This window comes from Macrobrachium nipponense, chromosome 18 (genome assembly GCF_015104395.2).
Source record: "Macrobrachium nipponense isolate FS-2020 chromosome 18, ASM1510439v2, whole genome shotgun sequence".
NCBI classification, from domain to species: domain Eukaryota; kingdom Metazoa; phylum Arthropoda; class Malacostraca; order Decapoda; family Palaemonidae; genus Macrobrachium; species Macrobrachium nipponense.
The window spans coordinates 56,142,285-56,166,072 of NC_087211.1; the positions used below are offsets into that span (position 1 = coordinate 56,142,285).

A 23,788-nucleotide genomic window follows, 5' to 3' on the forward strand; every position below is an offset into this window, starting at 1 on the left:
TTTTTTTTTCTGTGATCTGGATTTTACGGTAAAGTAAACAGTGTGTGTAAATAAACTCGGTAAAAAAAGTGCAAATCTTGCATAGGAGAGTACTGTGAAGGGTACTAATTTACATTTGCTTCATGTATCATCATTCACAAATAATGAAAAATGCCATAATTGTTTAGTATTAAGAAAAGTACAGTGCATTGATTTTTCCTCAATTTTAAAACATCACTATTGTGAGGTATCACAGAATTGTGCAAACTTACAGTTCTGATTTCATGGAGTAATAAATTTTAGAATAGTGCCACTGCCAGAGAATAAATATATGTTCAGTATGAGTATTAAGTTACAGAAGAGTCTTTTACAAGAGAAACTTGTATTAACCAACTCTCCAGACATTGAGAATAAGTAAATTAAGAGGTTTGTAGTTGTGAAGCAAAAATAGTCATAAATTAGGGCTTCTCTGTTAGCATTGTGGCCTTAGAATGGGACTTAAGGCACAACGGACAGGTCTGACATTACCAGTCAAGATTACTGTGTACATTATAATTATTAAGTTAATTGAAGTTTTTAATGTAGTTGTAAAATTTTTTAACACACTTATTTTTCAGCAAGAGGATTTGGTAAGCCTGGGAAGGTTGATGCTTGCTTTAGCTTGTAACTCAATTTTGGCAGTACAAAGAGATAATATACAGTCTGCTCTGGAACTTGTCAATAGATCATACTCCAGGGATTTGTCAATGCTGGTGGTGTGTCTTCTTACTGCACAACGTATCAAGAGCATAAATGATGTAATGCCAATGATTGGAGCCAGGTAAGGGGTTTCCTTCAAGTATCATGCCAGCATAATCTGGAGCTCCAATACTTTTCTTACTTTGATATTGAAATTAGAATTTTTTACATTTATCCAATGTATTGACTTTGTGACTTATCATTCATTTTGGTGAATTTTTATGGTTATTGCAATATTGAAATTTATGAAATCCAATCTAACTTCAACCTGTGTTAATTGGATTGAAGCATTATTTTTTCATATAATTTTTCAGTTGCAGTACATTCTTTTAGTTTTATCTATTATGAAAACTTAAGAATATATTCTGCTGTCCTTTTTTTAGATTATATCATATTATTTTCATCATTAAAGATATCTATTCATGTGTGTAGTGCCATTCTAAACTCTATTTTTCTGTGGTCTGGATACTTGTACCTACCTCCAAGTATAAGTCTATCCTATTATTAAGACCGAAGGTTTGTTCTACATATGAACAAATGACAATTTTTTAATCAATTTGTATTTTTCATAGCTAAACAAACCTGAGGTCTTAACGTTTACTGCCCACCTCTAGCCGCCCCTCTCAGATTTTTTCTCCTGGGTTGGGGGAAAGACTGAGGCATCGCAAGATGCTTGCTTGGTCAACGACTAGCTTCCACCTCACATACGCGTGAGTTGCCAGATCTCACAGATTCCTTTATATACAATGATTGTTTTAACAGATTTCCAGCTGGCATGAGAAGATTTATCTTATTGTTAAGACCAAAGGTTTGTTAGCTTTGAAAAATACAAATTTATTAGAGATTTGTCATATTTTAGCATTTTTAACATCGAAGTGTTAATTCTTTAAAAGTTCTTCATGATTTTGTGGTCACAGTTTTTAGAAAAGAGCATCTTATTATAAACTTTGAATATAGAGAATATGTACATGAATATTAGTACAAAAATTATATACTTTGAAGCATTTGGTTACCTTAGTTATGCAAGAATGTTATGGCTCAGTGGTTCCCAACTTTTTTTTGGGCATGCCCCACCTAATCACCTCTAAAATCATGATCCCCCTATGCTGATATATACATAATTCTACTTGGTTGAAACAAGCTTCCAAAGAATATGGCATCCTTGGAAGAGAAAAATAAAAGAACCAAAGGACAGTTAAAGTTCTGAGAATTAAATTGCTAAGAAATTATCAAAAAGAATATTAAGTGATTTTTAAAATAATAATGATAATGATAATAAAAGAGTATTTGTTGGTAATAAAGAGAGAGAGAGAGAAAAAAAATTGAATATTAAATTATCTGAGGATTGTCTTATATGAAAACAGCAAATAGTTTCAAAACTTATAATAGAGACTTGAAATATATACAAAATGAAATAATTTGAAAATGCTTTTTTTCTGCAATACTTCAATCATTTAAATTACTGTACAATAAAATAAAAGTACCTATCAAATGCAAAATAAAATTTGAGCTCACCTCAAGATAAGATGACTAAAGTTACTCTTAGTGAGATCCTTGTGCTTCATGCCTGCTGCAGAGAGATTTTATATTAAACACTCATTTAGTTAACTTCAGTCTTAAATCACCTCATTTAGCGATATGCATTCGATTTCTTTTCTTCAGTAGCAAATCATTTACATCACTAAAGCCTCATTCAGCTAAATTTGAAGATAGGAACAGCAACAACAGCTTTCTTGCAAAACTGTTTTAATTTAGATATTTAGTATCTCTCATCACCATCGCTCCTTTTAAGTTGAATAAAGTTTTAACGGACGCATCACTTTGTATTTATGTCATTTGTTCTTGGTATGTACTGCATTGAAACTGAAAGCCATTTGATGGTTTTAATGATGATGATGATATATGTATACAGTACTTATTCAATTACACATATACATACACACAAGTTTTTTGGAAGTATTCATACTGTATATATATTATTTGTATTAATTAAACACATATACACAAGTATTTGGAAGTATTCATACTGCATTTACATTATATATTAAACTCTCACATTCATTATGAGCGAAGTGAAGTCATACTGGAAACGGGCTAATTTTTAGCACCCCAGCCATAATGCTATTCAAATGCTAATATCTCCCAAAGTATTGAAGATAAAAGAGAAATCTTTTTGGTAGATCAAACCGTATATTTTAAAATTTCATCCCATATAAGATTTATTTTTTCTTTTAATTTTAAAATATCATACATTCACATTTGAATTCTTTTAATTATTGAATTAGTCCTTAACACTATTCAAATTCTAATACAGTAGTGCCTCGGGTTACAAAATTAATCCGTTCTGAAGCCGCCTTTGTATCCTGATTTTTTTGTATCCAAAACTACGTTTTACATGTAAATTCCCTAATTTGTTCCAAGCCCTACAAAATTGACCAATAAACAATGAAATACAACAATCTGGACCATTCAATACCTAAGCTAACCGTTACTGTCCTATAATAAAGTGTATTAGTGTACATGGTACAAGAAATACTGTACGTACGTATGTAGTAAAATGTGGAACCTTACCTTTTGAGTGAGGCGATGTCCGAAAGTGGCGACAGAGGAGGAGGACAAACGGCAGAAAACAACACTTAACTTTATGAAACACATTAAAAAATGGCAGAAAACATTAACACTAAACTTTACGAAACTCATTAACAAATGGCAGAAAACATTAACACTTCTTGGTTATCTCCATCTTCGTCTCCATAGAAAGCATCCTCTTCTCTCCGTGAACTTCAGCAACATTCTTGGGACCCATGGCTAATAATGTAAGTAATTAAGTTCACACACAACACGATAAAGTAACTTACAGTACAACGAAAGCGAAATCACTAACACAAGTTTATGATAACAAACGAAATCTACGTGAACGAACGAATTCCACGTGTGTAGGATAACGCTGGAGAAACGAAATGGTTGAGGAACTCCCTTACGTAGATGCAAGATGAGATAGATGCTGACCAATAGGAGAGCAGGATCCTATGGCTGTAACTAGCATCACCAATGTGAGAGCGGGAGAATGATGGCAAGTCTACTCAGTTGGCGGCGCACGAGTTTTAGAATTGTTCTCGGCCGGCCGGGCGAATCTTGGACTTTACAGTACACCCTTTCGCAACCTGAATTATTTTCGTACACAGAAGCAAAAAAATCTTGTCTTTGCCTTCATAACCTTGATTTTTCCGTACATAGGGACTTTCTTATGTAGGGGTATGTCTGCATCTCCGAAAGTATTGGAGGTAAAAGAAAAATTCTTTCAGCAGATAAAACCTTACAACTTTAAATTTCATTCCATACAAGATTTATTTTTAGAATATCATACATTCACATTTAAAGGTTTAATTATTGCCTTATCATTTTTTCCATGACCCGGCTCTTAACACTTTTCAAATGCTAATATCTCCAAAAGTATGAAGATAACAGAAAATTTTTTTTTGTCCCATATGAGATTTGTTTTTAAATGTCAGTCTTACTGGAAATGGCCTTATTTCTGATTGCCCAGGACAGCTTGGTCTTAGAGTCATTCAAATGCTAATATCTCCAAAAGTATCGAATGTAAAAGAAAAATTCTTTTGGCTGATAAATCCTAATATCTTTTCAATTTCATCCCTTATTAGATTTACATATAAGACTGTTTGAAATTTAATTAATAATGATAATTATGTAGCAAAGTTCAAAGAGACCTACCGTATATACTCACATAACACGCGACCCCGCATATCATGCGACCCCCAAATTTTCATCCGCAAAAAATGATTTTATCACGTATCTCACATATCATGCGAGTTGAATTTACGAGATCAAAATTTAACAATAGGTTAACCTCTTTTCCTCCTCTTCATCTATTCCATTTTTTAGTTAGGCCAACCCCTTTTCCCCCATCTCGTAATCTATCCCATCTTCTAGTTAAGTTTAAAAAAGTAAAAGAGAATACAAAATGTATCGGTAGTATTGATATACTTGTTTGGAAAACGCATACAGCCAAGAACAGCTGGTTTGCTGTGAACAACCAATCCGATAAAAACTGCCTTTTTGCTTGCATTTCAACCATCGTACAGTAGTAAAAAATTACCATAGTTACGTTACAAATGATGTTAATGAGAATGGGACTGATATATTTTTACATTCCAGGTAGTAGTCGACTTACTACCACAAGTGGTTATGAACAACCAGTCATAAATCGATTTGGACGTAAGTCGGCCCATGTTAATTTACCATAAGAACATTATACTAGCGTAGCCTACACTATGGTAATCAGTACCATATTTACATATAGGGTAGCCTAGCCTACATTACACAGCATACTTTATACATATATGGCATACTAATTATTAATTTCGGCTAATTCTCTAGGTTCAATGCACAATGGCTTATGATGATTCAGTACAAAGAGAAATTGAATAACATTTAACAAGTTAGCCTCGCCTATACGATGATGATGATGTCGTGGTACATATATCGTATATATACGAATACGTACAGTAGCCCAGCCTTCAGTATACAGTGGACCCCCCGTATTTGCGTTCTCCGGGTTCGCGGACTCACACATTCGCGGATTTCTCTCGGGAACGTTTCCCCGCATTATTTGCGGAAATTTCGCGCATTTGCGGTATTTTTCTATGAGAAATATCCACAAATTCCTGGTTTTTTTATCAATTTCATCATAAAATGCACTTTTCGTGATAAAACTATTAAAAAAACCAAGTATGAAAACTTTTTGTGGTTTTTCTTGAGTTTTAACTAACAAAATAGGCTGTTTTTAGCGTTTTTATAGGGGTTCCAAACATTCGTGGGTTCTAACTATTCACGGGGGGGGTCTAGTACGCATCCCCCGCGAATACGGGGGGACCACTGTAATGTATACTACATATACGATATAGTTTAGTAATTTATTAATAAAAGCAAATTTTGGAGTTTCAATGCATTCTGACTATGACATATCAGCGAAGAAAAAAAAATGGATACAAAACTGGAATCAGATTCGGACCGACATCGGCATACCTAATTGAGCGATGTCAGGCTGCTGACGGCTGCGTATATTTACGACATAAATACACAATGAATATGCATCTTTTCTGATTCTTTTAAAAAGTTATACATACATTACAGTATCCAATAATATTGTATGTATTCTCACATTATTGTATCATAAAATACTAACAAAGCAGTTAGTGTTTTGTATGGAAATCAGCTGATGGCGAATACGAGTTTATTTCTCTGTATTTAACACATTTCGGAGTGAATTGCCTTTCTTCTATTTAGCATAAAATATCTAGATATACTCTACTTATTTGAGACAAAGTAATTTGTCATTATACAATGTGTTTTTAAGTTGAAATATGAATTTAATATGTCTCGTGACCTAAAGTATGTTTTTCGTTAATAGATTGCGTTGTGGGCATGTTTATTGTGTAAAAATATTATGTGATTCCATTCGCTATTTTCACTTCATTTAATCGTAGTACGAACTTTACTGTTACGTTACTTATCTTTTATCAACATGAAAACAACAGTAAAATGTGTTCTTTGTTCCGATATGTAATACAAACCATCGGTCCTTTAACAATAGGAAGTAGCTAGCAGCAGCTGGAACGGTCGTAAGCTTCGAACAAGGGGAGAACGGTAGTTAACTGCTTGCGCGCGACTGGGAGGTAAACAGATCACTTTTGCTTTCGGCCGCGGGTGTGAAGGACGTGTTCGTCATCGCTCTCTGCCCGCTTCATCGTCGTATGCTTTGTTTATATTGTGTTTTCTACTAATGGTTTGTTTGACTTGAAAATGAAACTGTAAGTACACTGTTTTCATTTTCATTACTTAATTATGAACCAACATGGAGCTATCGCCGTAGATGCGGCGATTTCCTCTCTTTTCATGAATTGAACCCTTGAATTATGTCTCGGTGCCGAGGGCGGGTGCGCTCGCGCCGAGTCATGTATTTTGGGCGAAAGTGGGTAATTGAAAAATGTAAGTACTTTTTTCATTATATTTTTGCCCTGTGCGTTCGTTACCGAGAGCGTGATTGCGCTCGGCACGAGCCTTTTATTTTGTATGATAAAATGCAATGAAAGTGGATTCGCAATTGCAGTATTCTTTTCATTTTCATTTATTTATTTGCATAAAATTTATTTTGGATTAATTTTCGCTCTTACCCGGGAATTGATCCTTACGATTATTTTCTGTGAAAGTGAGATCGCAAGTGCAGTATTCTGTTTCATTTTCACATATATTTTATGATAGCATCATATTATTTGGATCAAGTTTCCGCTCTTACCCGGGAATTGATCTTTTCCCCTTTAAGTTCTATGAAGTGAATCGCAAGGGCAGTATTCTGTTTCATTTTCATATTACTTTTCACTGCTGTGCGGGGGTAGGGGAAGCGAAGGTCTGCCAGGAAGTCGTCGGAAAGCTCTCCCGCGACTCCCTTGGTATCTGATTCTTCGTCTTCCTTCCTGCCCCCCGCTCAGCTTCCTCGTTGTATTTTGTATTTGGGGTCTTCCTTGCATTCGGGGTGGGGCAATTCTTCCCCCCGTGCGTGAGGGAACCCCTCTTACTAATCTATCTATGCTACCGCAGGTGCTACATCCGTGGGAGACGACCTTGGACAGGTATGGACCACCGCGGCGGCAGGGCGTGCCTAGCATCCACGGGCTGCTGCAGCGTCTAGCGAGGTCTGGGGCGGTCTCCACTACTACCACGGCCGCTTATGCTGCTCCCCCGCCTGGTCTACACTCCCCATGCTGTGTCGGTGACGCCGTCTGCCGCTACTAGGGCCGCCGCCGTACCGAGGAGGGGTATGCCGCCGCCGCCTGTTTTCTTCGTGTTGCCTGCCCCAGACTTCCGCTGTTCCAGCAGCTCGCCCCTGGACCGGCCGCCAGTACCCAGGTTCCCGCTGGCTGCCGATGATTCTACGAGGCGATCGCTGGGCCTGCCGTACCTGCCGCTGATGTGATTCCCGCTGTTGGCTTGGCTGTCCCTTCTGGTCTACCACTGCCGCTGTTCCTGCGCTCCTGAGCTGGTTGCTGTTCCTGTCGCTCCTGGTTCCTGAGCCTGTCCATGCTGGTCCTGCCCACGGTGTGTCTTCCCCAGTTCCAGGTCCTTCCGGACAGGTGCAGTCGGGCCATGTTGCTTCGGCAATAGCCCCGGCTCCGGCCTGGATGGAGGACCTGACGACTGTCCTGCGTGAGCTGACGAGGAAGAGGAAGAAGAGGAAGCTGTCATCTTCGTCTTCATCGTCTGCTGCTGCCTCTTCCCCTTCGACTTCTAAGGCCCATAAGCCGAAGAAGAAGAAGGCTGCCTTCCCCCCTAAGAAGTCTCCTTCGGGAACTTCTAAGGGCCCGTCCCACCCTGGTGGGACGGGGGGTCCTTCTGCTGGTCCTCCTGCTCCTTCGGGAGCGGGGCCCGTCTCCCCTTCCGTAAGGAAGAGATAGACGGGGACCAGAGGAGTATCGGTTAGCTCTGGTACTTCCTCGCCTGGTGCTAGCGGCGATGCCGCTACGCCAGGTTCCAGCTCGGTCTCTCGTTCGCGGGAGATCCCGAGTGTACGTTCTCCCTCGGGAGACCGTGCAGCCAAGTTTCGGCGCCAGAGTTCGCTCGGCGCCAAGACGCGGCACGGAGCAGAAGGCTGGTGAGAGCCGCTCAGGTGACTTGCCAGGCCAGCGGCCGCTCTTGCAGCGACCAGCTGGTATCCCGGGTTTTCCCCCCTAAGAAGGCTCCTTCGGGACCTTCTAAGGGCCCGTCTCGCTCCGGCGATTCGGGGAGCTCTTCTGCTGGTCCTCCTGCTCCCTCGGGAACAGGGCCCGTCTCTTCTTCTACCAAGGAGAAGAAGACGGGGACCAGAGGAGTACCAGCTTCGGCTGGCACTTCCTCGCCTGGTTCTAGCGGTTCTGCCGCTAAACCAGGATCCGCCTCGGCTTCTCGTTAGCGAGAAGTACCGATTGGACGGTCTCCCGCGGGAGACCGTCCAGCCAAAGTCTTGACACCCGAGCTCGCTCGCCGTCAAGACCGAAGCGCGGAGCAGAAGACTGGCGAGAGTCGTCTGCACGACTCTCGCCAGGCCAGCGGACGCTCTCGCAGCGACCAGCCGTCTGCTCGGGCTGACGTGACGCTCTCCGACCGGCCACGCGCTGAGGCGAGGAAGGGGTCCCCGCGGCCGTCGGTACCAGCCTCGGCTGGTACCAGCGGCTCGACGCACCGAGAGGACGCTCACCGGTCTCACCGCGACAGCGAGCCTAGCAGGTCACCTGACCGCCGCTCCCACAGGGACCGGGCGGATAGGGGGACCAGCAGCAGCTCCTCTGCACACGAGATCGGGGCCGCTGTTCTCGGTCCAGCCGTTTCCCTGGGAAACGGCTCGACTAGGCCTGCAAAGTGGCGATCGCCTGCAGCCCTCCAAGCCCGCTGGTTCTGCCAGCGAGCGAAAGAGGAGCGTCGTGTCTTCCTCTCCCGTGCCTGCAACTTCCTCGGTTTGCACCAGGAAGAGCGCGCAAGTGGCAGGAGGAATCCGAGAGGGGTCTATCGCAGTTCCTCCTCCTTAAGGGGGAGGTTCTCGGAATGCTCTTGTTCGAGGGGCTTGACGGTCCTAGTCTGCAAGATGCTATGACTTCCGAGATCCAGAGGAACTTTGTCGAGTTTATGGCGCTGATTCGTCAGCGCAACGACCTCGAGGAAGGATTGCCGCTCCCACCAGCAGAGCCCACGTCTCTGCTCGAGTCGTTTTGGGGCCCGAGAGGGAACCCAAACCGACGGTGGGTCTGCCGCGATCGGAGCTTGCCGATTCTGTCTTGAACCAGAGTCTCTCGTCTCCGGACAAGAAGGCTCTCTCAGTTCTGGCCGGTCGATCAAGCTACTTCCACCTCCTCTACTGCGACAGCGGCGTTTCTACGTGTCTTCGGACACCGTATTTAAATACTCCTTCGGTCCTCCTGAGAGGTTTTGACCTCGACGAGGACTGGAATGAGTCGGAGGACGGTATCGGCTCTCTCCTGTCAGGTGTCGATCAGCCCCACCCAGACGACGTTCACAGTGGCGGCAGACCCTTACCTACAGTATGAGTTCGTAACCCTCCTCGGGAAAACGTTTTCTCCTGACGATACGTTTTCCCAGACTCTGAGAGGCCATCGCCGCAAGGCGATGGCTGCTCCTACTCTTCTCCAACTGCTAGTTCCACTGGGAAGGCGAGCGAGTATCCAATTCCTCCCCCATTCCCTCTCTCCTTACGGCTACGAGGGAAAGGGGGAGGGATCCTACAGAGATTTCTCTGTAGGATCCCACGTTGGGGACTGCGCTACCGGGGGGACCTTCGGGTCCTACCTGACGTAAGCCCCGGTCGTTGAGGAGGGATCCTGCCCCATTCTCGATTTCTACAGGAATCGAGAGGACCACCAGCCGATATCGTTTGACGAATTCGGTGGGGGTTTCGCAGAGTGCTTAGAATTCTACGGAATTTCTAGCGCATTCAGAGTGTTCGAGTTTTTTACGATCTCCAAACACTTAGGCAAGACCACGGTCCAAAGTGAGCGAGACGAGAATCCCCGATATGTTACATGATAATCGGGAACCTCGCCTATGCTCGAATTCCTGGAATTTCTAGCATTGGGAAGAAGACTGCTGCTGAAAGAAGACTATCTCACAGTAGGCGACCAACCTGGAATAGAGAAGAACGGACGGGAATATCCAGTTGGCTTGAACTATCGTCTTAGTATTCTGTTCACCATTGAAGCTTTCCTTCGAGGAAGACTTCTCCTTCACTCTCTTTGATAGAGATCGAAGGTGGTCGATCTCCAATCCTTATTTTGTTTTCTTGAAGGAAAGAATTTAGGATGGAGATCGTTTTTCAGAATCCTACAAATATACTACGTATATTAACCTCGCGACATGATTCTGCTAAGCAATTGAATTGTCCGAGGGGTAGGCGCATATCCTAGTTAATCTACGGATTGCGACTTAGACGAGAAGTATTCTAATTGAACTGCAACTCGGGGTTGCCTGCAACCTCCCAGGAGTTTTCAGTTTCAATTTTATATACTTATGGTTTTGTCACGACAACACCATTTCAACTTTTATATTTACCGAAATTCGTTTCGCCAAAATATAATTGCTCGAGCATATCTTTTATGCTCGGTGGTTCTAGCCGAACGCATTCCTTCGTGGAATAATGGATTACCTGGCAACTCAGGATGACGAGTCAGCGAGAGCTCAGGCTTAGCTACTGCGTATTGAACTGCCTGATAGCAGCTCAGTATCAGCTGGGCCTCCGAGATGCACGGTCAGTTATGTCTGTCTCTCCCCTGCTTTGATTGACTACCGAACCGTATCTCTGCCCAACAATCATGGACTTAGGTCTCTGATTAACGGGGATTCTCGCAATAATGAAGGACCATCTACTGCTGTGACGATAGATTCCATCGCCTTCGACATTGCGAGAATTTTCAACAGAGATATCTCTTGGACTCTTTCATCTTTCTGTTTACCGCACGGTAACAGAAGTCTGTACAAGTCTCCCGCTGCATCGCACTGCGATAATGCGAATGATTTTGCAGACATCTGAGTTTGTCTTCAGAATATCTCATATTCATAGGTGTACAATTGTTCATTGTTCAACCCGAATTAACAGATGCGTCAAAAGACATCGCCTACTCTCCGACCTGACAGCTCTACTTCCAAATGTTCAGCCCATGAGAAGCGGCTTTCCCCTGTGTTTTCATTACTGAAGAACGCCCCGCTTTCATTGCAACTACGACTTCTCACCGGACAGCAATGAAATAGCGGTTAGCGTTTTCAGTCATTTGTAAGCACAGGTTATGAATCTTGAGAATCCTTCTCTCGATTCGTCTGTGAAGACGTAGGTTGCATTTAATATCTACCTTCGTCTTCAACGGTACATAGTGTTGTTTCTCCTTAGCTGAGATTCAACAACTATGAGATGTTTTGCCTTCAGGGACCTCGGTCTCTAGAAGGCAATTGACTTTCGCCTGTTGGGCACATGCCTTAAGAGAATCATCACCTCGCTGTCCGGCATTGGTGACAAACAAATACATTATTTGTTTGGTCTCTCGGCATAACCCTTTAAAGGCGAAGGTCACGTGACTTACTCGGATGCTTGGACAACTTGCCTCCTACCGAACGCAGTCAGTCGGCAGCTGTCAGAGCGCCCGAGTCAGTTACGAACTACGCTGTTGACTTAGTTCGGTTGTTACAGAGCAATCATTACTTCGTTTTAATAGCTTGTCACAGTACCCATACCATCGACACCCACCATGGAGTGTGGTGTCCTATCCACTACCAAGAACTTCGCTGCATGGGGATAGGAGGATGCGAGAGACTTCGTGGCAAACGGACAGACCAGTATGGGTACTGGACATCACCGAAGTAGAGAAGAGGGATAGGTCATGCGACTATTCCCTTCTTTTCCTCTGAGGAACTGCATGACTTTTCCTGCGAAGTCAAGCATCCAGGGGATGGGGATCCGTGACGCTCGATTTCGTACCAAACTTCGTAGCGAAGACTCAGAACCCTTCGGTCCCTGACAATTGGTTCGAGTCGTTCACAATCCCCTCCCTAATGGACTTCACCGCCTTCGATGCGAAGGAGATGCTGCCTTGTCCGCAAGAACTTCTCCGTGGCGCAGGTACTGAAGGCAGGGGTCTGGTCCAACCAGACCACATGCCCCTCCTTCTACCTTCGGGATATTGCCCACAGGTCCTTGGATCTTTTTCCTTGGGACCCGTGATGGCTGCTCAACACGTTGTGTAGCGAACCCAGACCCTCGCAGGCTGAACAGCATCGAGTCCTGGTGTGACCGTAAGAATGGATGAGTGAATGAGGGTGTGACTGGCTCCTCTTCCCATCTTTTTCTTCCTCTACCTGTGGTTAGAGGGACATGGTCGTCACCCTGCTGGATAAGGACAAGATGCAGGTGAGCTACTCAACAGAGCCCCATCTTATCCCTTTCACTAGGGATAGGAGCGTATATCCACCACTTCTTCCAACAAGGGGGAGGAAGTGGATGCCAGCTTGAGACAAACCCATACTTTATGTTGCCTCTTGCAAACAGGAACAAGTTCTTGCTTGCTGGTACGAAGAGATACGCTTGCCTCTCTCTTAGTGCTCGGCCCAGAGGTCTGACCATTGATCCTGTGGTGCACACCCCGATCAATCGGACAGAGGCTTGGATCCCTCCCTCGCTCTTACGACCAGGGAGGCATTCCAGGGATGGACGAACACCAGTCTGTTCATCAAAAGACTCAGATTCCTCCCACCAAGAAGTGAGTCTTCCTATTGTTAAAGGACCGATGGTTTGTATTACGTATCGGAACAAATGACAATTTGTCGAAAATTGCATTTTTCCTAACTATACAAACCTGAGGTCCTTTACATATAGTCCCTCCTCATGCCACCCCTCACTCTGCGTATTTTGCATGGGCCAAAAGCAAAAGTGATCTGTTTACCGCCGCGCGACTGTCGGACAAGCAGTTAACTACCGTTCTCCCCTTGTTCGAAGCTTACGACCGTTCCAGCTGCCGCTAGCTACTTCCTATTGTTAAAGGACCTCAGGTTTGTATAGTTAGGAAAAATGCAATTTTCGACAAATTGTCATTTCAAGACCTGAAGTTTTGATTAAAATAATTTTCTCTCAATTTTATCTACGGTTGTGTATGATGGCACAAGTTTACTAGTGTTATATCCTTGTTGCCGATGCACGATAATAGTATTATAGCCTTACTTGCTATGGATAAAAGATCAGCAAGGGCATATACTGCTAAGCTTAATCTATAAGTTTTAGCTGAGATTTAGAAAAGGTAAATACGTAAAGCTCGTAATATTCTGATGAGATAAAGTGAAAATATTGAACGGAATGTTGATTTTTGTTTACGCAATAAACATGCCCTTAGCACCATCTACAAACTAAAAAATTCACTAAATTTTGTTCACAAACGATACATTTTCAAGTGATGTTTCCACTTGAAAACACCTTGTATAACATAAAATAAATGACCTTGTCTCACATAGAGTATTTAAGTGAGACAAGCGCTATTTTCTGCGATTTGATTGCCTAGGCCATAGACGACAGAGGAGAAGGGACATCGACAGCAACCCCAGACTTAAAGGCTTCTCGGGGGTGGTTTGATAAATTCCGTAAACGGACTGGCATCCATTCGGTAGTGAAGAAATTGAAATTTTGTATTAAAAAAAAAAAAAAAATTATTTTAAGTTTTTTGTACAGTTAAGTATTAATGTTTTGTGCCATTTGTTAATGTGTTGCGTAAAGTTTAGTGTTAATGTTTCCTTGTTTCCTGTCATTTTTTAATGTGTTTTGTAAAGTTAAGTGTTCAAGTTTTCTGCCATTTGTGCTCCTCCTCTACCGCCACTTTCGGAGATCGCCTCACTCGAAAGGTAAGGTTCCACATTTTACTACATATGTACATATGTATGTACAGTATTTCTTGTACCATGTACACTAATACACTTTATTTACAGGTATGTAGTACATATTAGTAGTATATGTAGTTTAACTTTGGTATTGAATGGTCCAAATTGTTATATTTCATTGTTTATTGGTCAATTTAGCTTTTATTAAATTTTCTGGGGTGTTTTCGTAGGGCTTGGAGCGGATTAGGCAATTTACATGTAAAATGTGGTTCAAGGTACGAAAAAATCAGGTTACGAAGGCCGCCTCGGAACGGATTAATTTCGTGTCCTGAGATACTACTGTATCTATTATGTTTGTATTTTATCATATAATACTAATATATGATTATTACATACTCTACTTTTGTATCTCATGTAAGATGCGACCCCCTTAAAATTATCTCCAAAATTAGGGCTTCAAAAGTCGCATGATATGCGACTATATACGGTAGTTCAACCCTTTGATGGTTTAACTTGAAGCTTCGTGAGTTATTGCTTTTAGAACGTGCTAGAAAAAATTCCCTGCTAAAGCTCATTCTTGAATTGCTCCCCTCAAAAGTCAGATTACCCTCATGTCACGTTGGGAACCACTGGTCTAGCTTCTTTACCTTGACCCTTACTGGATGGATAAATATATCAATATGCAGCTCCTCAGGCCGGGTAAATTTCGAGGTCGGCCAATATACGAAAAAAAACACATTAATGGAAAGAGGAAGGTATCCATGTACATGGTGAAAGAAAAAAAATTCGACAAAATTTTCCCTACATTCCACGAGAAGTTGAAAGTGACTATTTGCAGTCCCTTGTGGGGCCTCTTTTACAAGACAATCATAAATTTGTTCATGAAACTTACCTGTCAGATATATATATAGCTGTATTTTCTGAAGTCCGACAGAAATTCAAAAACTTCCGGCACACACAGTGGTCGGCCAGGTGGTTAGTACCCATTCCCGCCGCTGGGAGGCGGGTATCAGGAACCAGTCCCATTTTCTATTCATAATTTTTCTGTCGCCGGTGCTGGAAACACCTGTTTTCAGTACCTCCGTCTTAGGATTTTGGAAACTTCATGGCCGCTAAATATCCTAATTGTCTTTTGATTTATTGACTTGGATTTGTGGCTAGGCATACGCTATCTTAAATTGTTTTGAATATGATTCATTTTTGTATATCTGAATCTAGTTAGGCTAGTTTCAGAGGGTGTTGTCTGCTAAGATAGGGTGTGGCTACCGAAAGCTTCGGTAGTTCCGCACTCGATATGCACGAGGGCTATGTGTCTTGCTTCTTTGTTGAGATTTGTCATGTAAGGAGTGTGAGACTTTGTCTAATTCCATAAGGAAGACGTATGATTCATATGTACGCAATTAATCAGTAAACAAAACAAAGTCAGGGTAGGCTAACCTACCTGTAGACTATTTTGAAAACCTAACCCTGTAGTACTGGGCCTACGGGGCTATACAAATAATGTCTCGTGAGGTAATGCCCTTTACGCTATAGATTCCATCTGTATCTTGGAATCTAAGGTGCTCGCTCTCCTATCATTGTGGTGGAAACAAAGTGCTACTTCTGTAGTTGTTACTCCTAACCCTGTAATGTTGCCTTCGGGCCCTAAACAGTTTCTGTAGAGGGTATTGACCTTTCTCTGATACTCTATCGATTCGTAACTTAGAATCGAAAGTGCTGGCTTTGGAGAGCAAAAGTGAAGTGGCTAAGTGCAGTGACAGTGCCCCTTGTGTAGTGGAGGGTGCGTCAGATCGGCCTTATTTCGCCTCTAGGCCGGGACCTCTGCTTGACTCCCAGGAACAGGGAGAGAGCATGTCGAAAGCTGAAGGAGGGTTACGAGGAACTCCCACCGATCTGACGTGCCTTCGGCAGACCTGAAGTTACTCCTAGGCTGCCAAAGTGCGTGCACGAATCCTGAAGGATTGCTTCTCGTCCTCCGAAGCGTCCTCCCTGCGCAGGGTTTGGAGATTTTCGGAAGGACTCGCGCCCTCTAAATAGAAGCTTTATAGAAGAGGACGTTTCACGTCCTCTCTCTCTCTCTCGTCATGCGTTGCAGTGAGAAGTAAGAAGGCGAACGTCGCCTGAACTCGTGTACGTCTTTCCACCGAGAAAAGGGAAAGCAAGTCATATTAGCAGGACGCTTTTGAGCGCGGACATCCTAGCTTTGTTGCTGTGAGAATAAGAAGGCGTTCCCTCGCCCCGCGTATTCTCACACGATCAACCCTTCACCTGAGACTGCTTCGTGCAGTCGGTTTTCTCTCCGAGATGTCTAATGCTCTTCCCTGAAGGCAGTTTCGCTTGCATTGACGCCTGTCAGGAGCGTGACGCTTTTCTGCACGTTTTTTTTTTTTTTTTTTTTTTTTGACGCTCGGCTTGGACGGGACGTTCGGATGGACGCCAGGCGTTGCGCGCGGGGGCACGCCAAGCGCGCACCAGTAGACGCCGAGGCCGAGCGCACGCCAGTGGATACCGAGCGCGAGCGGCGTGCCGAGAGTGCTCGCTGCTCGCCAGTGGACGCCGAGCGGGCGCGCCCAGAGTGCTCGCTGCTCGCCAATGGACGCCGAGCGTGCTCGCTGCTAGTCAGTGGACGCCGAGCGCGCAGCCAGGTGTGTTCGCCTGGCTGAACGTTTCTGTTGAAGTCTTCAAGCTGATTTGGGCCTAAAGATTTTTTACCTAACTTCGGTGATCCCTTCTACATCGCCTGCGAAGAATGTGAAGTAAGCAGTGCTTCGGAGGAAGCTTTTTAAAGTGAAAAGGCAACTTCGTTTTCGAAACCCAGCAAGACCACGGGTTTCGTGAATTATAGAGGTCTCTGTCAGTAATATTGCTTTTCGTAAAGTCCAGGATTGGATGGAGTTATGGAAAGCTCAAGGAAAGATCTCTTTTGCTCTACCGCAGTCAAGACTTTGCGGTAAGGCAGCTATGGGTTATGTAAAAGCTCGACGTCCTGCACGTCAGGACTCTCGGCAACGTTCAGTAGGATTCTTGCAAAGGCACTCATCAAAAGGAGGAAAGCGCAAGACAGGACTTCCTTTGCCATACTGCCAATAAATTTTGATACGGGAGAGGAAGCTGGTTGGAGAGTTTCTTCCTCTTCCCAGGATAATTTTGCAAGCTTTTTAGCCCATCTGAAAGGGCTTTTCAGATGATAGATTTTGTTAGTTCCTAGTCGGGACTTACGCTGCCGAATTGAACATCGTCGTTCTACCTGTCGTAAGCCGTCTCTTAACAGGATTCTTGCCCCTTTCGTTTGAGACGGGAATCGAAAATAAAATGCTAGACTTCCTGGATTACGTTTTGTCAATTCATGAATGAATTTCCCCCATTGACAATATACTATCGTTTGTCAAGTAAGTGGGTATCCCCTCATTGACAAATTATCTCTTTGTCCCGTAAATGGTTAGTTCTCATTGACAAACTTCTCATTAACTTTATATTGCGTAAGCGGATAAGCTCTTATTGACAAGATTCGGAAGAGCTCTCATTCATCATTCGCAGACTCGTACAAGAAATAGGACTTGTAGACTACGTCAATGAACGCTTATGTCCAATAACATAAGAAGCTTGAGCTGTCCGCTTCAATTCTCTTGAGTTTTGTTTATGAAACTTGCCTGTCAGATATGTATGTAGCTGTATTCCGAATTCAGCTATAGTATATATGTCTGCCAGGTAAGTATGAAAAAAACTTTATTGCAATATAATATCATATTTTGCCTTGCGTTATTTTACTACTGGTTGGCTCAAGTCATATACGCTTGCTGTAGTTACCTCTTCGGATGGCAACCGAGAGGTCTATTGTCTATTAATAAGGACATTTAATCGTTACTCCCTGCAGCCTTCCAGGAGTTTCCGATTTATCTTTTACCGTTGTATGGTAGTGTTATGACGACACAAACGCATCTATATATTTAGCGTTTTCTGTTTCGCTTAAATATACCAGCTTGAGAGTCTCTGTATGCTAAAAATTACGGACCTATTTCTTCGTAGAATAGGGTAGCTGGCAACCCAGGCATAAAGTTAAGAGACGACGATCGTAAGCTGCTGCTGTCACTGTCCTCTCCGCCAGTCCAAACGAGCAGTACCAGCTCGTTCGCTGTCATGCGCTGTAGGTTACGTCTCTCTCTCCTGCGGGATTGACTGACTAACCGTATCTCTGTGCTGGCAGTTACGTCTCTCTCTCTCCTGCGGGATTGACTGACTAACTGTATCTCTGCCCTACAATCACGGACTTAGCCTAAGATTGAGGGGATTTCTTACATGAATGAATAAACATTGCATTCGTTTTGCCTTACTATGTTCTCAGAGATATCTCTTACTCCTTTCGGTGCTTGTTACCGCACGGTATAGGACTACGAGTCTACCGCAACATTTCACTATTATATGCTCTCCTGCTTAGGCAAAGCGCAGCCTTGGTTAGGGAAGTAAACATACTGTGGTGAGGGAAAATGGATGAGCTTGCTGGGGACCATTTCCTTCCTAAAGAAGTTTGTTTCCCTGAATAGACTGCAATTCAGACCTCTACAGTTTTTTCCTACCGGAAAACTGAAATTTTATTAAAGATCTAGGAATGATTCTGAACATCTCTCGGTGCGTTAAGTATCACTTGAGGTGATAGAAAAGAAGGTGCCGGGACATCTGGAGAGGGTTTCAGATGTCCTGGATCATAATCTGAAAGAATGGAAGCAATTCTGTCGTCCCTCCAGTCCTGGAAACGAGTTTTTGGAACCAGTGGTCCATATCAACTCTGATCTTCCACAGCTCTCTCATATCTTAGGAAGTATCTCTCGGTCCTGTTCGTGGTTTACGAGAAAGAGCCTATTATAAACAACAGACGTAGAATGTAACGATCCTCTAGAGGTTCGTTACAGGATTGCAAAAGTCCGTACGAATCGTCTCGATCGACGGCAGCAACTACTGACTTCCGAGTGGAATCTTTCTTTAAAAGTATGTTTGAGAAGTTATGGAGAACTTTTAGGGACGTCCTTTTCATACATCTCTTCGCTATGATATTGAACAGGGATGGAGTGTTTACTCTCTTTTCCCCTTTTCAAACGCTTAGGAAATGTAATAAGATGATTTATACCATCACAGGGAGCGACAATGACGCTAATCGCCCCATGTTGGCCTTCAAGATCCTAGATTCACAGAGTCACGTCCTTCCAAGGACCTTTTCCGAGAGAGTCGGTCTACTTTAACACGAAAGGTACCTATAACCTCTCCGCTCTGAGTCTGACTACGTTCAGACTATCGAGATGTTGACAGCATAAGATTGCCGTCTTCCCTTTCCGTTTGAAGAATGGGATAAGCTGGCAGTCACAACTATTAAAGAATACGCAAATATGTTGTTGACGGCCTTTGGGCTCAGAGATTTGCTTCTGTCAAACAACAAAGCCCTTCACGATCTTTGAGTTCTGTGGAATCTCGAAACTCGCTCACCATCTACTTTTTGTCTCACCTGTTTTCTCGGAGTCAGACCATTCGTCGAGATCAGGAGACACATAGTAGCCCTGAGTTTCTTGTTGACGAAGTCGGTTGCGTTTACACACCCCCGCCCCCATGATCGTTTAACATGAGACCAGGTTGGACTGTCAGGCATTCGTCCTTCGGGACTGAATCGCCTTTTTGCTCCGACGAAACGGCACAAAAACTGGTTTAAGGGCATGTTGATTATTGTGATTCGTTTACCGTTATCTTTATGTATAAATTTATTTTTTATCAAAAGGAATTAGTTTAATTTTGAAGTGTTAAATTTTCCACCCTATTTATTTCAGATATCAGACGACGCGTTGGGTTCCAATGAAGATTTGAATCGTTCCTATGGTGTCGCTCCTTCTCCTGGCACAAGAACTCGCGTCAGGAGTGGCTCAGGAGTTGATTCGCTAACGACGTTGGGTTGCGTTCATACCCCAAGGTTTGCTTAGCTTGAATCGCCCAGGCAGTCCAGACACTCATCCTTCAATGAAGAATAGTGGCCTTATGTCTCAGGGTACAGCCTTGCTGTCCCCCTTGATGAGTCTGACTGGTTCAAACTGGTCGGTCACCTGACTTTAGTGACAGATGGACTGACTGTGCATGTCCAGATCGAAGCTTTCAATATGGAACTTAGACATAGTCTGAAGTTCTTGATGTCAAAGCATTCGAACATCTCCTACCTGTTAACTTCTTGCACGTGATCAGGAAGGCCCTTTTCTAACCACCCTAGATACGACAAAGAGGGTTAGTGAGGGTTTTGGTTTTCAAGCCATCGTCAGAAGTTTTGGCATTAGAGAACACAAGGCGGTGCGTTCTCTAAGCCTTCCGTTGTGGCCTAAGAATGGAAACCCGTCTTGTTCTGGGCCAGGAGCTTGGAATCAAGGATGGCACAAGTTATTGGGCAGGAGCCAGAGAGAGTCCTGTGCCCTGTCAGGTCTCTCAAGTTTTATCTACATAAAACTCAAGAAAGTCGAAGTCGTACGGACAATCTGCAGTGTTCCGAAAAGACAGACTTGCCCATATCGAAGAACACCCTGGCTTTATTGTTAAGGAGTTCTTTCAAAAAAGCTCCTTCATTGTGTTGGCACAAAGATTTGAAATCTTTTGATTTGAATGCTCACGAGGTGAGGGCGCGGCCTCGGAAGCATTTCAACAGAGCATGGCACTCAGCAACATCCTGAGTACCATGTTTTAGCGAAGCAACTCTGTGAAGATGGCATATGAGATCTGCTGCTCGCTAGGGCCATACGTGTCTGCAGACACAATCTTGGGGGCAAGTAGTACCACTCATCCTATCCTGTAGAAAATGGTTAGGAAGAGCTCTTAATTTAGTAGTTGAGTCGCCGACAACGGTGACTTCTTAACTCTTAAGCCTTAGTTAACACACCTTAACTTTGGCTAGGTTGGTCAGGTGGTGATATATATTTTTATATATATATTTATTTTACTTCTTAGCCCTCATGGTATGGTCAGATATGGTCTATGTCCACGTCGTGGTCTCGCCCCTGTTGACAGATCATGTGGAGTGCACCAGCTATATAGGTCTCTACCTCGCTGGCAACTAGTAGCACAAGCAGACTTACGTGGCAATAACCACGAAGCCAGCAATGCTAACAGGTGGAACCAAGATGTAAATCATCTGCATGCATTTGTTTCCCAAAATCCTTCTATTCTGTCCCTTCCCACCTCCAACGGTGGGATTCAGCTATATATATTTTATCTGACAGGTAAGTTCATGAACAAAATGATATTGTTATGATACAATAAAGTTTGTTCATACTTACCTGGCAGATATATATAATTAAGTACCCACCCACCTCCCCTCAGGGGACAGTGGAAATAAAAATTATGAATAGAAAATGGGACTGGTTCCTGATACCCGCCTCCCAGCGGCGGGAATGGGTACTAACCACCTGGCCGACCACTGTGTGTGCCGGAAGTTTTTGAATTTCTGTCGGACTTCAGAAAATACAGCTATATATATATCTGCCAGGTAAGTATGAACAAACTTTATTGTATCATAACAATATCATTTTTACTGACTTGTATATGTTTTTTCTAATAGATGATTTTATTTTATTTTGTAAAATTATAATTGAAAAATATTTATGTAAATTTACTGAGAACAAAGATTCAGTAACTTTTTTTTTTACTTTTACATGTTTTTTCTAATACTATTTCTTTGCAAATTTCTCTGTAAAATTACATTTACAACTGACATACAATCGTAAAAGACAAGAACAAAAATCATCAGCTATCCCTTGGTATATTTACGAGAAAATTTACAAAAAGTCGTCATGTGGGACAGAGATGTAAAACATTCTCCTTTGAAAGTTACAAGCAGAACTGAAGTCCTGAGATGCCCGATTCGTGGTTTTAGCCAGTGTAAAAGTTGCCATTAGTGAATTTTTGGGCTATAGAAGTATTGGTACCCCTTTCCCGCCCTATTCTTTCCAAACTGTTTATCTACAGGATCAATCCTGTCCACCACCCCAAACCTGTTATTACTACTCCCGAGGATCAATCTGTCCATTAAGGGTTAATATTGCATAATGACCATAGTCACTACAGTCACCACCAAATTTATGAACGAGTTACATTCCGGGCGGCTATTAATTTCTTGCATTGTTTGTAAGTTGATTTGTAATATGTAGTGCATAATCTTTTTTTTAATTATTAAAACTTTGGAAGATACTATATTCAACTTTGAAATATGTTTACATTCCGAGTTAACTTGGGAGTCATAGATTATACTATTTTCACTATTTGTTCCAACACGGGATACAAACCTTTCGGTCCTTTTACAATAGGAAGGTTACTAGCAGCAACTGGATAGGTCGTAAGCTTTCGAACAAGGGGTTCGGTAGTTAACTGCTTGTTCGACAGTGCGCACACCGCGCGACTGGTAGGCGAAGAATCACTTTTGCTTTTGGCCTGCTGGCGTGTGGACGTGTTTATCAACACGCTCTGCCCGCTTCATCGTCGTTTGTTCTTTCGTATGGTTGTGTTTTCTCTTTCTGTTTGCAATTGTGAAACTGAAATTGTAAGTACAATTATTCTTGTTTTCATTATCATTATTATTATTAGTGAAGTGAATAACGGATCATGGATTCTCCGCGCCCTCCGATTATCCAGCAATTGTGCCCCGGGACTGAAGGGCGTAAATGCGGGAAATTCCGCAGTTTCCCAGAAATTGATCCGCATGTATTGTGTGCTCGGTGTCAAGGGCGTGAGTGCTCTCGCACCGAGCCATTTGTAATTTGTGAGAATTGGTCGGAGGTGCAGTGGGGCTTGTATGAGGGTAGGAAGAAGTGAAGGCCTGCAAAGGAGTCGTCGGAAAGCTCTCCTGCGACTCCTTTAGTGACGGATACTTCGTTGTCTTTCCTGCCCCTGCTCAGCTCCCACGTATGGCACCTTCCCCGATCTGTCGAGTGTGGAGGAGGGCGCTCGGTACCCCGACGTTCAATTGTATTTGGGGTCTTCTGTTCGTTCGGGGTGGGGCTCGTCCTCCCCCGCACGGGGAGAAACCCCCCCTAATCACCCGACTGTTGCTTCCGCTGGTGCTTCTGCCACGAGGGATGACCTTGGTCAGGTGTGGGCGTCTTTGGGCTTGCAGGGCGTGCCTAGTGTCCAGGGGCTGCTGTATCATTTGGCTGGGTCTGCTGCGGTCACCCATGCAACGGTGACCACTTTGTCGACTCCAGGGTATGCCGCCCCCCCTCACCTGGTGTATTCTCCTCATGTGGTGTCAGTATCGCCTACAGCGTCTGTACAGGATCCGATCGCCGTACCGAGGGGGGCGTGCCGCCGCCGCCCGGGTTTGCAGTGCTGCCGCGACCAGACTTTCGCTGTCCTAAGAGCTCGCCCCTGGACCTGCCGCCAGTACCCAGGGTGTCGCTGGCTGTGGCTCCGCCTCCTGTGATGCCTGTGCCGCCTGCCATACCTGCCCAGACTGTGCTGGCAGTTCCTGTAGTTCCTGCCGTTCCTGCTGTTCCTGAGAGGTCCACACCTGCTGATGTCATCCCTGCTTGTGGTGTTGCTGCCCCAGACATTGGTCTGTCCGGGCCCTGTTGCTTCGGCAACAGCAGCCCCGGCTCCGCCCTGGATGGCAGACTTAACGTCTGTCCTGAGGAAGCTGACGAAGAAG

At 43.6% G+C, this 23,788-nt stretch overlaps 1 protein-coding gene across 3 annotated transcripts in view; it reads left to right on the top strand.

Moving 5' to 3' along the window:
• The window catches only part of LOC135197088 (PAN2-PAN3 deadenylation complex subunit pan3-like), a 331,370-nt gene that overhangs the window by 253,610 nt on the left and 53,972 nt on the right, over positions 1 to 23,788 (top strand). For 2 of the 3 annotated variants that reach the window (XM_064224045.1, XM_064224046.1), the window contains one exon: positions 597 to 799. In XM_064224045.1, the coding sequence (XP_064080115.1) occupies positions 597 to 799 (203 nt within the window). Of the gene's footprint in view, positions 1 to 596; positions 800 to 1,289; positions 1,428 to 23,788 lie in introns of all 3 variants that reach the window. The other variant, XR_010310552.1, reaches the window with a different exon arrangement.